Source organism: Amphibalanus amphitrite, unplaced genomic scaffold (genome assembly GCF_019059575.1).
Source record: "Amphibalanus amphitrite isolate SeventyFive unplaced genomic scaffold, NRLGWU_Aamphi_draft 000149F_arrow, whole genome shotgun sequence".
In the NCBI taxonomy this organism is placed as follows: Eukaryota; Metazoa; Arthropoda; class Thecostraca; order Balanomorpha; family Balanidae; genus Amphibalanus; species Amphibalanus amphitrite.
The window spans coordinates 81,899-99,167 of record NW_024881644.1 but is presented as its reverse complement, the minus strand read 5'-3'; the positions used below and the strand labels follow the sequence as shown (position 1 = coordinate 99,167).

Below are 17,269 nucleotides of genomic sequence, written 5' to 3'. Positions count from 1 at the left end.
GTTACATCAGCTGTTTAAATGGGCCACCCCATTAACTTTTCCCCATTCCATCCACTGATCTCCAGTCGCTCAGACCCATCCCCGCCCCAGTCCGCACCACTGCTTTAAGTGGCGTGGGAGGACGCACTCGAGAGCGGGCGAGTCGCCCGGAGAGCCCGGCGAGTCGCCCGGAGAGCTGGGAGAGTCGCCCGCCGAGGCGCGGGTCACGCGCCGGCGACCTTCACGATCACGGGGAGCGGACGTGCCAAGGTGCCGCGGCGATACACAGCCGAGAACGAGCACAACGGAGCGCGGCCAGGGAATAAACACACTCCCGCTACGACCGCCCAGATAAGAGCGGCAGACGCCAGATACAGCAAACGGGAGGACGTGAATTGACCTGAGATATTCGCGCTCTGTTACAAAAAGGTAAATAAAACGAATGATTATGATGGGTGCAGAATTTCCGGCTCATCGTGAGGAGCAACACTGTGATGTATTTCACTACGAGACTCATTTGACGTATCTCTGATGATGCGGGAATCACGACAGGCGTGGGAATCGGCCGGGCCCATCATACAAGTGTGCGTGTGTAGATAACCAATGCATATTGACAGGTGGCACACAAGCCACCCGATAAGTAGTCTGATCGACAGCTGTCATGTCCATAAGGAAGGGAAATAATGAACATTGAACATACTGCCAACATGTTGGAAACACTGGTCAATTATAGAAGTGGTAAAAGAGAATCACGCTTGAATGGGACCGCAAATAACGTTATCTAACGGATTCTAAGGAAAATTTGCATCGGAAGCCCTTTCCACTCATCATTTGTACTCCTAGCTTTCCCTTCGAATTAAAACTGGCACCAATGTAGAAGAGAATTAGGCATGTTTGTGCTGAATAAAATGCGTTCCCGAAAAGCTGAAATTTCACTGCACCGATGCCTCCCCTTTCGGTCAGCGATGCTGACCAATACCAATGACCGTTACCTGGTGTGACCCTCCCCAATGATAATTCCTCTAGCGTACACGGGACAGGCTGGGAATGCCAGCTCGTCTTCCCCTTCTACTAGGAAAACGGTTCCCTCTCCTCCCCACCCTCAAGATCAGCTCATCAGATGCCGCCGAACCCCGAGCCGGCAGGACACCGGGCATCCACTCACCTGACAGCGGCTCCCCGGGCGTGACGACGTACTTTCCCTGCAGATATTTCACTGTTCGCTCGGACACATGCACCGCGCCCGGCCGACCGGACGACTCCATTTTGTTGGCCATCGTCACATCGTTCGACCACACGTCAAACTTGAACCGCTTGGTTCCCACCAGACCACACAGCACTCGCCCCGTGTGCACTCCCACGCGCATGTTCACATCCTCACAGTTGTCCTCGTCGAACTCTTGAATGGCCGTGATCATCGAGAGGCCCATCTCAACGCAGCAGATGGCGTGGTCGTCGCGCGGCTCGGGACATCCCGAGACGCAGTAGTAGCAGTCGCCCAGAGTACTGATCTTCTCACAGCCGTGTCGGGTGCACAGCTCGTCGAACCGACCGAAGAGATCGTTCAACAGACCGACCAGCTGCTCGGCCGACTTGTTGCTCGACATGCGGGTGAAGCCAACGATGTCGGCGAACAGGATGCTCACAGGATCCATGGACTGCATGTTGAAGGGCCTGAAGCTGATCTCAGGGCTGGTGGTTTGGCTGGTGAGCGGCCGCGCCAGCTCGGCGCCCAGGCTGCTCGACTCCAGAAGCGTGCGCTCGTCGGTCATGCGGTCTTGTGCCCATCCGGCCACCACCGGCGGCATCACCAGGTGGATCATCTTCTCCTTCAGCTGCTTCTCCAGCTCCAGCTGCTGGCGCGTCAGAAGCGTCTGGCCCACCGTCATGAAGGTGCTGCGCATGTGGGCCTGTGCCAGCACCAGTGTACGCAGCCCGATCAGGTGGAGGCACAGGTGGAGGCCGGCGCGGATGGCGATGTGCGCCACGGTGCTGCTCTCGCCGCCGGCAGCCGTCAGCGCCTCCAGCGTCACCGAGTAGGCGCCGGCCATCAGCGCCGAGACGTACAGCGGCAGCGGCAGCATGGTGTACACCATCGTCACCGTCACCACGGCCCAGGTGAAGAGCGGCAGCTCGGTGACCGAGTGGCCGCCCGGGAACACCTCCAGCTGCGCCACGGCCGGCAGCAGCGAGAGCAGGCTCAGGCCCACAGCCGCCGCCGCCGACACGCCCACCAGGTGGTGCTCCAGGTAGGAGGTCTCGCTGATGACGAACACCACGAGCAGCGGTAGCGCGCCGAGCACCAGCAGCAGCGACAGCAGCACCAGGTCGCGGAACACGGCCACGTACGCGCACCACACCACAGCCGCCAGCAGCGCGAACGCCACGCCGATCTGGAGGCGCCGCTTGATGCGCAGGAACGTCGTCACCCGGTACTGGCCCTCCAGAATGTCCGAGTCGAAGCGCGGCTCCCACCAGCTGTGCGCGGCGCGCTCGAACAGCGGCGGCAGCCGGCGCGCCCGCTCGCCGCCGCCGCCCAGCAGCGGCGTGGTGACGCTCGGCAGAAAGCTGCTGAGCTCCGAGAGCTTGGCGCGCCGCCGCCCTCCGCGCTCCGGATCCGCCGACGGCGTGCCGCTCGCCATGGTGCGGCCAGTCGGCAGCTACAGGGCCATCTGCGGACAGACACCAGGGGCGCACGGGTCACTCACCGGCCGCGCCGCCGCAGACGGAGCGAGCGAGGGACGTGCGCCGCGGCCGGCCGGCGGCAGACGACTCAGCCCGGGGCCGCCGCCGCCGCCGCTCGCGGCCAGCCGTGTTACCACTCGCCGGCCGGCCGGCGGCGGCGGCGAAGGCCGCCCCTCAAGGTCAATGCGCGATAGGGGGCGGGACGCGCGCGCGCACGCACCTTACGCAAGCCGCCGCGTGCCGAGCGGTTCTAGTTGCGAGTCATAATTGACACGTAAGCGCAGCGGCGCGAGCTGCGAGTCAGCAGCTGCCGACTGGGAGCGAGCATTCCTCGAGCCTGACGCCAACTGGTCCCAGCCGCCGCCACCGCCGTCTCAGCCGCCGCCTCAGCCACCGCCGCCGCCCGGCGAAAGTCTGGCGGCATGCGGAAGGAGGGAGGGCGCGGGTCGTCTGGGTGACGGGCGCCGGCGGCGGCAGATCGGCTCGTCTCTCGTGCCGCCGGATCGGCTCCCACCCCGCCCGGCCCGGCCCGGCCCGCCCGATTTCGCCCGGCCCACTGAGCCCTGCGGAATTCGGCGGCGCGGCGGCGGCCCACCCGCCGACCCGCCGACGTCTGCACGGTGCACGCCCGGCGGGCCCCGTACATTGATCGCTGCTCATGGGGTGGCGGAGCCGGGAGCGCCGCCACGCGAGAGACCGCCCCTTCCGGCGGCCGCGCAGCTACATCAGCCGCTGCTGATAAATGACCAGAGTTTGGCAGCTTTGGCCGGCCGCTGGCGGTGGCCGCGATGATAATATTTCAAATATTGGCGGTGATGACGCTCCATCAAACACTCTGTATATTCCTGCAGAGCACCACAAGAAACTGAAACTGGATAACATCAACCCGCCTCCGGTAGAGACGTAAAGACCCATCAGTCATCCCGAGACTATTATCTCGAACTTCCTACCGAACACGAGCCCTGTCCCCCCCCCCCCCCCCCCCCCCGCCGACACCGGGCGGGCTATCGTGGTGGCACGTTAATTGACGCCGCGCGCCGGGACGGTATCGGCGGCCGGTCTGTTCCAGGAGCCGGCTGATGAAACACGAGGTATTTCCGAGCGCGCGGTATCGGACGCCCAGTCGCTGGTGTTGAGCGCAGACAGCCTATTGACTTTGGCAGGAGCTCCCAGCCGGGCCAACAGTTGGCCTCAGCCGTCACGGATCCCGAAGAGTTTGCGCCGGCGCGGTTGTTCACTCGGACTGAGCGACCGCGGACCATACGGGGGCCAGCGAGGGGACCAGAGGAGACGGGAAGGGACCACAGGATCCGGCAGAGACAACATTCATCAGCTTTTAGACGTGTGTCGCCATGGTGGCAGGGTACACACGGTACAATGGCCTCATAAGTGTCCCAGCAGCGACGGAATGAAAGGGCGGACATCCGCCAGACCCGAGACGAACCGATCCTTAGACGTTTCGGTAACATATCACCTGCACCATGGCTTAATTGATTGGCTTCCATGGCAACACTCGTACAGTAAGTGGCATCAGTTCGTGAGCACTTCCGATGAACACTATTTGTCACACTTATTCTCAAGTCTCGACACCCACTGTCGTTTTCCCGTGTCACGTTGCATCATCATGTACCAAAACATTTTGAGGAATGAGCGGTGCCCCTGACGGCTGTCACACAGCATGAGCCGGCCGAAACCCCACCCAGCGGTCATTCCCAGTCACCCCAGGCCCTCCACCACCGTTCCTGGGACGATGGCAGCCGACGGCAGGGCCCTTCTGCCCGGATGTGAGGTCCGTCCCGTCCCCCATGGCACCTGTAACCCTTCAGTAACCGACCTGCGAACGCCTACCCTGAGGTGAGATTCCCCGGTGACTGGACAGCTCTATTCGTCCCCGGGTATCGGGCTGACGACACGAGGTCCCGGATGTTCCCACTCTGTGACAATGGGACGACTCGCCGTCACAGGCCAGACAAGGTCAAACGGCGGGACGGCGCCCCTTTTCCCGTGGCCCGCCCAGAGTTGGTCGGACAACGGTGATGGGGTTCTCGCATCCGACTCTATTAGTTTTACGGTAAGAATTTTACATCATCACCAATCTCGATTTTTCTAGTCACAAATTCCTAATTGCAATAGGTATGCGCATGCATTAATTTACCTCTTCAAAATGAATAACACCGACCTAGGTACTACAGGCCAGATTCACATGATAAAACTCGCCTGTTCCTGAAATCCCGGCGCGGCTTTTAGGGTCGGCCAATCTGGTAGGTAACCGGCGGGATTCTTCATTTCACGTCACCGAGTGCAATAAACTGTCCAGTGAGGGCGCAATCAGGAGCGATAGCCCTATCGGTCGCCCGTATCGAGCATGCCATACACCGTGCGTGTACAGCATCCGTGAGGGGCGGTGCCACCTCCCCCCTCCCCACGGCACGTGCCGGGGACACGGTGCCCGCTCAGGGGCCCGCCCGGGGGTCAGTTCCGGTATGACTCGGCGCGCGCCGTGACAGGGGCTACCGGCACGGAGTGGCCTGCGCGGTACTGGGGGAGCGGGCCGGCCGGCCAATAGGGACAGACCGGTCATTGGTGGGGCCGGGCAGGCCACTGAGGGGCAGAGCCAGCCACTGGGGGGGGGGGGGAGGGGGCAGGCCGGTCACTGGTGGGGCCAGACCTGCCACTGGGGGGGGGGGGGGCGGGCCGGCCTGCACTGGTGGGGCTAGACCGCCAGACGGGGTCGGCGGGGTCGGGACCGGCCAGGAAAAGGTTGCGATTAGCCAGCCGCAGTGATGGACAGTCGCGTGGGCCGTGTTGGTTCACTGTCAATGATGACGCAACGCCGCTCCGACGTACCCCAAACACCAGCGCCGGGGACAACAGCCAACCTATTCGCATACAGAAATACCCTTCGGGTGATATATATGTTACATAACATATGTTACATACATATGTTATAAAACAACGATATATCCAAATACACAATTCAAAAAACGTCGTTTTCTATTTATCTATATACAAATATACATTAGCAATGCCCCCCCCCCACACACACACCTCAATGATCAAAATGCTGGCGAATTGGCGACTCACGAGGTTATCAAGATAATTATGTCTACCAATTACCATTCACGTGCTAAATCCGAATATCAGAGAAATGATTCAGCTTATGCAAGTTTGAAGTTCAAGCTACTGCGCATACCACTGACACTTTTTCCAGTGGGTAAACGATTCGCCCCAATATGCTCTGCATATTGCAGCCAGTGCGGCAGCGCTCAGCGCCGGCGAACTCACGCTGCGCAGTGCTCCCCTCCAACGCTGGCATTCACTGGAGCCGTGATTCACCTTACAGTCAACACGGGTCTAGACGGCCAGAGCCGGGTGTGCGTCTGGACGGTGCGCAGTCGGCCCTTGTGACCGCCCACCGCCACCACCGCCCGCTTCAGAGGTGCAATGTTGACCGACGCCATTGCAGCCCACACCCCCTCCCCTCCCCTGCGGTGCCACCGACGCCCATGTGCCGACCGAGGCCGCGCTGACGGCCCCCTGGCCGTGATAGCGGGGGAGGGGCGTCCAGACCCCGGGCCGGGCGCCGGGGGGCGGGGCCGGGCCGGGGGGTGCCGCCACTGTGGAGCCGCCACGGTCGGTGGGTGGACCCGCCGCCCCCGCCCCCGCCCGGCCCCAGCGGCGCTGACTTCATGTGTCAGGAACGGACAAAGGCTACCGCCGACAGCACACACGGGCTTCACGGAACGTTAGTGGGTACTTCTCCGGATGGAATATTATTTTATCTCAGTTTGTGGCTTCAAGCATCAATATTTAGAAGCAAGAGCATCCAACGCAAAAACACCCGCAACGTTCGGTTATCCAATAAGACCATCGAGCAACTCAGTAGTCCCCACTAGCGTTGTAGCATAAGCAGGACATAAACAATGCTGCTGGCGGCCGATGGCTGTCTCAGATCTATCCGAAGACCCCAACGTTCCCTTCCAACTCATTCGCAACCTCCTGTCAATTGGGGCTTGCCCAACCTCCAGCGGCCATCCAGTCGATGCAGTTCATAGAATATTGCAGGGCATCACCAAGACATGTCAGCCATTGTGCATCAAAGAAGGCGCTTCCATCCAGCTTCCACATAGATCCCTCCATCAAGGCGCCCTTCAGGGCCGATACCAATCCTCTCACGGTTCAAAAAAGGGCCAAATTTCCACAGCTACCGTCCCGGTTAAAGTGACCGGAACCGGAGCGTGCCAAGTGCCCGGCACGACCACAGTGACCGGCGCCCTCCTCCGCCGCGCTGTTTACAATTCCGGCGCGGCTGACGCTGCGCGGCGTTCTGTTTACGTTTCAGACCCGGCGGGGATTGGGCCACAGAGCGGTGACTCAGTGAGGGTTCGTTCGTTACAGGCGGCTCGCTCGTCTGGGGCGGCTCGTCAGGCCGCGAGCTCGGGCGGTAGCCGTCGGAAGAGAAGGGTTCCTGGTAGTGGTTCCGCCACAAATCGGGAATGTTTCGGGAATGTCAATAAACGGGACGATGTTTGAGCAGCGGGCTGCTCGGGAGCTTCCTGACCAGCTCAGCGTGTTTATAGTGCCGGTCTGAGCCGGCTACAGGAAGTCAATTGTTGCGGCCCTTTTACCGAGTTCAGGCGGTATAAAACGGAGGACTGTGCGGCGGGGCCACCCGGGGACTACTGGCATAATCCCGGTTCATTGGGCATAAGCTCGAGACATTTCTTCATAGTTCAGTCTCATCAAAGTACCGTTTTAAAGATACATGATACATTTGAGTACCTACAATGGAAACGCACGATCAAATATACCTTCACTGGCATAGTCTGGTCATATAAATAACGAAAATATTTCTTTAATTTAAACCGATTTTCCGAACAAAGATATAGCACTGAACACGCCACCCGATACATTACTGCAAACTGCAAGCGTGCAACAAAAGCACAACAAAATGTGAAATCAATACAGTCTTCGCACAGCCCTTCTGTGGCATTACGATAAGCGACGAATCAAAGCATCATACCAATAATAAGACAATCGATGATCCCCACACGCATGACTCACGGATAGCCGCTGCGCAAGGACAGCAGAGCTGAGGGATCACGGACGGTCGCTCGGCGGAAGGGACGCGACACGGGCGACCGCGGCGGCCCGTGCCAGGCCGTTTCCTGCAGCTGGAAACGCCACTGTTGACCCGGCCGCCATGGTAAACTGGCCCACGTCAGAGCAGCGATTTTCATTGGCAGCCCGCCCCAGCCCCTCTTTCACTCCGCACTGTGCATATTTCCCTCACCAATTTTGATATGGAATAGATGCCACTTGCAGATGCGTGCCTCATCCCTGGAAGTAGTTAGCCGTAGTTCTCTGATAGAGACAAGACGATCCAGACGTCGCTCATGTCTACTGGTCTACTGGTATTCTGTTTATGCTTAATCGAACGAATGACGAATAACATTTTTGCGGGGGGGGGGGGCGAGTAAGTTATTCAGATGCCACAAATGTTTGGCAATGTCTGACTCTGAATCAATGATAGCGAAAAATAAAAAAGTTTTGAAACTTGAGAATAGTCAACACGAGTCAAACATCCCAATTTCGTCATCGGTTTTTACGCCACAAGTCGAGCCCCAAGAACGCCACAGAAATGAATGACCCGTGCTGGCGCGGTGCGCAGTCTGACGGCTGAAAACAAAGCCTGTCCGCCGGACGCGCGGCCGGCGCCGGCAGAGAGGAGCGCCGGACCGGTGCCGCGTCAGCACTGACGGCGAGCACGCACTGTTCGAGCCCCCAGAGTGGCCGCTCTGGCACCGCTCAGAGACGACAGCCGGCGGCGGCGGCGCGGTCCTGGCCCGGCGCCCGCTGACCGCCGGCCAGTGCAGTGGTCAGTCGGACGGGGTGACCGGTGACCACTGACCGGCCCCTGGGCGCTGGTGGACCGCCAGTCGCCACTCGTGCGGACAGGACAGAGCGACTGCCGGCCACACGGTCCAAAAACATAGGTGATACTCAGGTCTGCAGCAGAGGACCGCGCACACAGGTGACAGTCGGTCTCCCAGCAGAGGATCGGCAGCGAGGTGACAGTCGGTCTCTCAGCGGAGGGTCGGCAGCGAGGTGCCAGTCGGGCTCCCACTCAGAGGATCGGCAGCGAGGTGACAGTCGGGCTCCCAGCGGAGGATCGGCAGCGAGGTGACAGTCGGTCTCCCACTCAGAGGATCGGCAGCGAGGTGACAGTCGGGCTCCCAGCGGAGGATCGGCACCGAGGCGTGACTGCTGGATTAGCCCCCGTCGGATTGGTGTCACACCGCTGGTTCAAATGGCTACACCACATCTCACTCTGCACGCTCACAACAACGGCCCACCGAGCTTCAGTTGATTGAGTGCATAGTTTTCTTTTATTTCGTTATTTTACTGAGCTTAATCTTTGCGGAGGTGGTATAATGCAGTATATCCTTCCCAAACTCGAGAATCAATAGCCACCGTCGACAGAATAGCCCAAGCTGATCACTTACAAGGCACGAAATGGAAAGAGTGCGCATCAGGGGACAGACTGAACTTCAACACGTATGTACTCCAGCCTCCTCAGAGATTTATGGTCCTTCGAAAAGGCGCAAGCAAGCCGTTTTTGACGACGTCAGATACTCTGCGGTGCGGCATTTCCAGCACAAATAGACTGATACTGAACCTACAACAGGGTCACCTGTTGAGAACACCCACTGATTCGCTCCCGGCCTTCCGTCTGAGCTTTGGCTGGACGGCCGCGCCGGAGAGCCGGCACCGGTCCAGCCCCTCGCGGAACTGTCAGACACCGCTGCCGACGTCGTCCGACCGACTTTCAGCCTCTGTCGTCTGTCGCCGCTGGACGCCGCTGGACTCATGGACTCGGCTGGACTCCCGACAGCGGCGGCGGCGGCCAGTTGCAGCACAGCCTGCCAGCGGGTAGCAAATAATAACAGCCGGCTGGCCGTCTGGAAATAGTTCTGGCCCGCGGCGGATCGGCAGCTGCCGCCGCTGCCACTGGTCCCGCGCCGGCCTGGACCGAGCCGGCCGCTCTCAGAGGACAGAAAGTCGGGCGTCACGAAATGCGTGATCCGCAGCAGTTGTGACGGAATCCGATCACGACGCAAGCCGCAGAGACACGGACAGGAGGCAGGCTCAGACGTGACTGCAGTCTGTCTCTGACGTCCCGAGTACGGCAGCATATTAGCTCTTTAAGCCCACCCCACGACGGACTGACGTCTTTGGCACGAATCACATGCATGGCAGCATGAGGGCACATAAGAAGTACTTAGCAGTGATATGTTGTCGCTTCTAATAAGAGCGGATTCTAGACGTGGTAGACAAATCGCCGCGCCTCTTACCAGGAGGGATTCACGAGGGTGACGTAGTGATCGGAGGTCGTCTCACTTTCAGCGCATCCACTCCCGTTCACCTCAATCACCAACGCGCTATACGATCTGAGCACTCCTCGACAATTCTTCGACCCATCCAACCGGAATTGACACAAATCACCACCCGCTAGTTCCCTCACCACGAGCTCACCAGTGCGGACTCACACGACGCAGAGCTGCACGCGCAGCGCGGCGGCTGGTCGGACACTGCGCGCCGGACGCGGCCGGCTGCCGGTGCTCGCCGGTGGCGGTCCTCCGCGCGCCTCGCGCAGTTGGTTACGTGGCCGTCTGGAGCCAAAATTAGCCGCGCCGGCCGCTCGAGTCGGTACGCACGGGTCGGCCCGGGCCGGGGCCGGTGTGCCGCCCCCGACGTCGAGGGGGCGTCTATTCGGGGCCGACGCGACGGGCGGCGGTGCTGAAAATAGTCGCGCGTCGAGAGCGACGGCGCGCCCTCTGTCGGGAGCGACGGCAGCCTGTCTGCGAGCCGTGGGAACGGCGGGAGACGACCCGAGCCGGGGACCGGATCATGGGGAGGGGAGGGGAGGCACGGCCAGACGCAACGTCGGGATCCGGACCGGTGGCTGGAACGGAACTCAGAGCCCGGTAGAGTCGATAAGTGGGCACTGGTTGTGAAGGGAGCTTATGCATCCCTCAAGAGAACTGACAAAATTTGACCAACTTTCCAAAATATTTCATTTTCACCGAAGTGGATGCCCAAAGCTTGAACTAGATAAAAAATCGTGGGATCTCGTTCTGGCTACCTTTCGAAATTTAAAGTGGGTATTGGTCAAAGGATGAGGGCAGCGCGGAGAATCTTCAATATTGAATACCCACGGAATCTCCAGAGGAGTGATGTAACTGTGTCAGAGAGACAAATACCGAAGGACAGCATTCAAATTAGCGCTGATATTGACTTAGCTGTAGAAGAAACATTGCAATCAATGTTGAAAAATAAACTGGCAATCAACTGGGTGAGGAATTTATGTCCCATCGTTCAGACCAGGCCTGCCTCATCAGCAGCTCCGAGCTATTTTCGTTTGTCATTCTTATCGCTGTTGATGGATGGGCGTCGTTAAGTCGTAATATGACGTGATGGGTAACTGCGTCTGCACATTGTTAAAATTATGGATGTGATTTAAGAGGAACGGATGTCGTACATTGGAAAAGATGATGTCATTCTGCTCTGTTTGATGCTAATTTCTACAGGGATAAAATCAGAAGAAAAAAAAAATTGAAATTATTATTAAGCCGCGATATCGAATTGCACATTTGCATTGTGTGTTTTGTGTATTCGTGAGAAATGTTTTATTGTTGTTGTGTTATTGGGTGGCAGGTGGCTGGAAGCCCCTGAGCACCATTCACCAACGAATAGTCACGAATAGCCTATGCGTCAGAACTGTTAAAACAAGATTATATTCAGCATCCGAACCAAACGGCAACAAATCTGTAAATACAATTCAGAAACCGATATCCCATTTACAGGTCAACGAGCAACGCCTCTCGATACTTTTGCAATCGATACGCCGCAGTGCTTCCTCGTTTCAAATCCACCTGACTGAAATCCCGCGATTCCTCTGTCCCCAGCCTTGTCACTCCGCCTTCTGCAGTTGTCAGGTTGTATCAGCGTGCTCTGTAGTGACACGCTCACGGCTCCTTTGCCAACACAGAAGGCTGTGAGCCAGCCAGATCATATCTGAAGGCCGGGGCTTACGTCTAACGAAGCCGGACAGGGTAAAGCCGACCAGCCACGACCGAGCTGCGGTGGGTGTTGGGCCCGTCACATGTTCCCATCGGCTTCTGAGGCAGGCAAATTGAACAAGAAGGGGGTGGATGATACGAACGGAATGAACGACTTTGAACGCACGAACGAATGAAGGAACGAATGAACGAGAGTACCCACAGATTGTGCTCTGAGCACCGTGGAAGGCATCGTAGTACGCAAAATAGGCATGATAAATCGAACAGGTAAATACAATACCGGCGAATCTATTTCGCGAAGACAAGGAATCTGAATTTACTTCATTCTGAATTTGTGTCATGCAGATGCTGAGTAAAGGCATTTTAAAGGTCAATCATATCGCTCTTGACACCAATATCCACGCTCAATCTGGGTTATTATCTGTTAACTTGGCAAGCCTGAGCGACCTCTCAGATCTGACACACCGTATGATGTGATTCCGACATCAAAGACGATCAGCCTAGGAACGTCTATCTCAATGCCGGAGTAAATAAAGGCTTCTTCTGACAGACAGGTAACGGTGATGGTAAAATAAAGGCAAGCGGGCTTGCGCATACAAAATTTGCGAACAGTTACAAACACTTTGAGATGTCTCATCTCCGAAACCAGACAATTTCCATACTGATATCATGAGCATGGATGTCTTGAAGAAAGATATTTTAAGTTTGATGGCATGAACATCTGAAGGAGAGTGGCCCCTGGGGCAGAAAAAAAATTAATACAAACAGTTCGTCGAGATTGACACACGGGCGGCCACAACATGGCATAAGACAGTATAGATGCAGCTGAGCATTGCTGGCAACAACATGGAATGACAAAATTCAGCACAGAAAAATAAACAGAAGAGAATGATGCTGCTCGCAATCCTTTGAAGTGCGAGGTCCTGAACACTTCCAACAAAAACATGCAGTGTTTGGAATTCATGCTGTGAAGTCAAACATTCTCGCCGCATTTTGATGGTTGTTTCTAGCATTTCAGCACGGTACGAATAAACTGCGAATCATGACAAAAGACAGCCGGGCTACGGAGTAGCGTTATCAGGATTTCACTGGGCCTTATTAAAGGGAACATTAGTTCGTACCACATGAATACAAAAGAACGAAAACTTTTCTTGAAAAGCTCATTCAATCTCACTGTTGCCAACTGCCGCCGGTACAGGCATTGCATGCAAATATTTCTTATTTGAGCCTCCAGCAATGCACGCTATGGGATTTTGCTTTTTGCTTGAACATAATCCCGAAAGCTTAGCGAGTCTAAGAAAAATTAAATCATTTTTGCCCAGTCATGGCATTGCGTTGAATCACCGATCACACAAGTTCACATAAATGTACGACCTTAAAAGGAGCAGCAACAGCAGCAGTAGCAGCAATACGTATGCTCTCCATCTGCAGATCATGCCGCGCTGACACGGGTAGCCGAGTGAAAACTGCAGTGCATTCCATCCACCTCTGAGCGGGAGCTCGTGAGGCGCATTTTTCGAGACAGTTGCGGAATCCATGTAAGTTTGTGCGGCGCCGAGAGAGCCACCAGTTGGCCTTGAGAGGGTTCTCTCCGGACGCCGCCGGCCCGTGGGCGGAGGCGGTGACGGCGGCGGCGGCGGCGGCGGCGGCAGAGGCATCGCTGCAGACGGCCCATTCACACCACCCGACCGGCCGGAACCCCGCAGAACAGGTTTCACCTACTGAGAAATGGGTCACCGAGCGTGACGGGGCCCATGATGACGTATTGGCCCGTCGCCGCCGCCCGCCGCCCGCCCGTCCGACTATCTTATCGTCTGTACACGCGGCCCCCGGCAGCCCCTGGCGCTATTGAAACGAGGACGACGCGAGACGACATCGCGCTCTTAAAAAGCATGGGCTGCGTGTTGGAGATCGCTCATCGGACAGCATCATCGCTTTTGGAAGGAGTGGGTCCACAAATAGAACTGGTGACGACGAAGGGAGCACAAAAGAGCGAGGGCGGGTCGAGATGGCTCTCAAACCTGTGCTCCTAATATGGGCGCATATCGGGGACGCGTGCACCTCATAAGCTTATCTGCGAGCGGTCTCCCGTCGTCCGCCATACCGGTCTGCGGGCCGAGCCGGGCCGGCGACGGCTCCTAGCCGGCGGTCGTTATCCCCCAAATCCGAAAAATGACGCCGCACGGAGCGCGAGAGCGGACAGCTTTCGTCGGGCCGCCGTAAGCTTCCCCCACAGCGGCGCGCTGCCGTCAAAGTCACCTCTGCGCTCAGCTCCGCTGGCCGCGCGCTGGCCGCCGCTGACGGCCCGGACTACCAGCCGTGTCTGTTGCCAGCTGCCCGTAACGCTGACCCAGTGCCCTCCCCCCCCCCCAGCCGCCGCGGCGCCCAGCCCCCAGTCGGCGCCGCCCCCCATTGTCACCATCAGGAAAACAGCCAGCGGACGAGTCCGGACACCAGGCGTCTGCGCCGGCGGCCCAGGACGGCGCCGTCGCGCCCCAACGGAAGATGTCCTCTGTCTCGGTGACCTCTACGACAGGTCGCGCATGCCCTGACCGCGTCGGCATAAATATTTGACGGCGCCGCCCGGGCGTCGATACAGGCGGCGTGGTGCGGCCGTCTGCGGGCCGCCGAGGGCGCCGGACTGGCGGGGAAGCTGCTGTCGTGCGCAACACACACACACGCAGCCGCGGGCAGTGGCCGGTCTCACCTGCTGGGATCCGTGTGTGGGCCGCCGGCGCGCTGACGGCGTCTGTTCGGCTGCCGATCCGACCCCGGTCCGCCGCTCACTGGCAATGGGAGGCGGACGGACGGCGGCCGCGCCGGCCGGCGCCCGCGCACGCGCCCGCCGCCGCCGCCCGGCCCCAGCGGCCAGCCGGCGGGGCCGGGCGGGCCGGGCGAGGGGCGGGCTACTCAGCTGTGAGCGCCGCGCCGCTCATCCCGACAGATCGTGCCGTCAAAACGCGGCCTGAAAAGGAAGCACCTGCTCAGCGGGCGGGCCGAGCCATTGTGGCTCAGAGGCCGCGGGGCCCCGTCTGGAGCCGCGGGTGCCGGGTAACGACAGTGGAATTACAGTGGGAACGTCGATGGTTATGCCTCGGAAACGCCAGCACTAGCGCATAATAGCGATACATGTGAAATTGGGTCTAAGCTTAGCTCAACTACATATTCCAGTGACGACCACGCACTAAACACGCATTCAATCCAACTTATGAATGTCCGAGCTGTGTTAAATACCTACTGATTGACAGATCATTGCTATTGATAAATCTGTCACATCGCTATTCATGAATTAGATAAAAGCAGGACTGAATGGCCAAAGAATGCGGCCATTCTTTGGCCGGTGCCGATTTCTGGAAAGGACACCAGATCACTCACCATGAAATTAACGGTGCGGGAAGCGCCATTGTTGCCCGAACAATGCGTTTATAGCATAAAGCGCATTTGTGTGGTTGAAACCAGTGGACCCGGTGGGCATTTCACTAGTGGTTCCCTCAGCGCCGGATGTTTCAGTAACGAGCATTTGCACTCATATGTGCAGTCAAAAGTATTAATCAAATGTCCGTTTAATGTAAAGACACTACAATAGCTGTAGCTGCTCAAGACATTGCGAACCACATTCGAGACTTATTTAGAAGTCAATTTGACCAGTTTACCACAGTTATACAGTTTGTATCATTCATCAATCAATAGAACTGTCGACCTTCAGTCACACATTCGCTAGTTCATTCATTGACCTTTTCTTAACACGCGCAGTGGAAGGGTTGCGAGTACTACGCCCAGTGGAAGGGGGGGGGGGGCGGATGTCGCCCCCCCCCCCTAAGATCTCAGCTCCCACTGGAGCTAGAAAGACCAAATTTGGAGGGTAGGTGGGGGCCATGGGGAACTCTGTTGTGTGTGAATTTCATGACCCTAGGTCAATATCTTCAAGGTCAAATGAGGTCAAATGTGGTCAAATCTGCCATATTAGCGACTTTTTTCGTTTACACGCCGATAACTCAAAAAGTTACCGGCCGATTTTTTAAAATCTTTCACTATACGAAAGAGTAAACATTTGTAAGTATGTATAGTGAATTTCTAGATAATCCAACAATAAATATGGCAGTTAGAAGCACTGGCGGTCGCAGCCGCTAGCAAAAGGGGGGGCCAAAGTCACACTCGCGGGACATAACATTTATCCGTCACCGGGAGGGGGGGGGGGTGATCGGCTAATTTTTTACGTCCACGAGGTGCCGCGCAGTTGGCATTACTTATGCTTCATCCATCTGATTCTTGCGTGAAATCTTTAAGCTCAATTTAAGGCAAAATCACCAGTTCCATTTCCCGTCCCACGGTGCTTCCACCGGTCGGCCCACTGCACCATGACGACGGAACGGTGTAGCATAGGTATACTGGAAGGTCAGGCACGCGGATTCATGACCTTACCACTATAAAACAATTCGGAAAAGTACAGATACCTCTTGCTTTGAACAAGCATGTGAAACCCAGAGAGCATTTTCAGACTATGACATTTACCTACCCATATAGGTAACGTACCTAGTTGTGTGGCGGCGGGAGAGAGTAGGTACACCGACCTCTGGAGACCCCCCATGCAGGTTCCGAGCTTTCAAAATTGGCATCTGAGGGCCGCGCGCGACTCCTGCGGGGCTTCGCAACGGCTCTATTGGGGCTCACTCAACCTGCCTAGTCTTACTGCTAAAAAGACTGGCCCTGAGCCCTAAGGACTTCATCAGTCTATGCCAGCCCCAGGACCCACACCGGCTCATGGGGTCCCGACGTCGAAATATGAGGGAATCTGCGCGGGACCATCAGGACGTAAAGTAATTTCGATCAGGACCAACGTAAGGCTGTGCCGGAGACTGCGTGAGCCCTCTGATCTTCAGAAACCCACCCATGTATCTTTTCACGTAGAGGCCAGTTTAGGGCCCTCAGAGACCAGTACAGGGCCTGCAAACTACAAAGGCCAGTAGTTTGAGACAATCCGTGACCGAGTTGGGCTCTCAGAGGCTAATGTGGGTCATTATAGGCCAACATGGGCCCTCAGAGGTCAGCGTGGGGCCCTAAAAGACCGGCATGAGCCGTCGTTGGACCCCAGAGGCCAGCAGAGGGCCCTCAAAGGCCAAGATGGGCCCTCCTCAGAGGCCAATGCAGGCCCTTAGAGGCCGGCGTCGGGTCTTCAGCAGCCAGTGCGGGTCCTCATTGGCACCTAAAGGTTCGTCTTGGGACACCGCAGACAGAAATAAGGCCACCAGAGACCGGTGTGAGACCCTCAGACGCCGGTTGGGACCCCTGAGGCCGGTCAGGGGCCCTCATAGGTCAGATGTGGGGTCTCAGAGGTTGATGTAGGCTCTTAGCGGCCAACGTGGGCGCTTGACCGCCACTGAAGTTCCCTCAGAGGTCAGTGTAGGACGCTCAAAGACCGGTGTGGGAGCTATATTAATAGCTGGGCGTGGGTTTTTTGAGCCTCGTGACGATCGAATAATTGCCAGGGCCCCATACACCTATATGGGGGCCCATTGGTTGTT

General features: G+C 57.4%; 1 protein-coding gene across 3 annotated transcripts in view; it reads right to left on the bottom strand.

The window, feature by feature from the left end:
• The window catches only part of LOC122382873 (adenylate cyclase type 9-like), a 37,673-nt gene extending 23,147 nt beyond the window's left edge, over positions 1–14,526 (bottom strand). The window contains exons 1-2 of one of the 3 annotated variants that reach the window (XM_043368743.1): positions 14,455–14,526; positions 1,145–2,651 (exon numbers count right to left, since the gene is read on the bottom strand). In XM_043368743.1, the coding sequence (XP_043224678.1) occupies positions 1,145–2,621 (1,477 nt within the window). In that variant the 5' untranslated portion in view covers positions 2,622–2,651; positions 14,455–14,526. Of the gene's footprint in view, positions 1–1,144; positions 2,735–10,019; positions 10,210–14,454 lie in introns of those variants that run through there. The other 2 variants (XM_043368741.1, XM_043368742.1) reach the window with 2 other exon arrangements.
• Between the last annotated feature and the right edge of the window lie 2,743 nt (positions 14,527–17,269).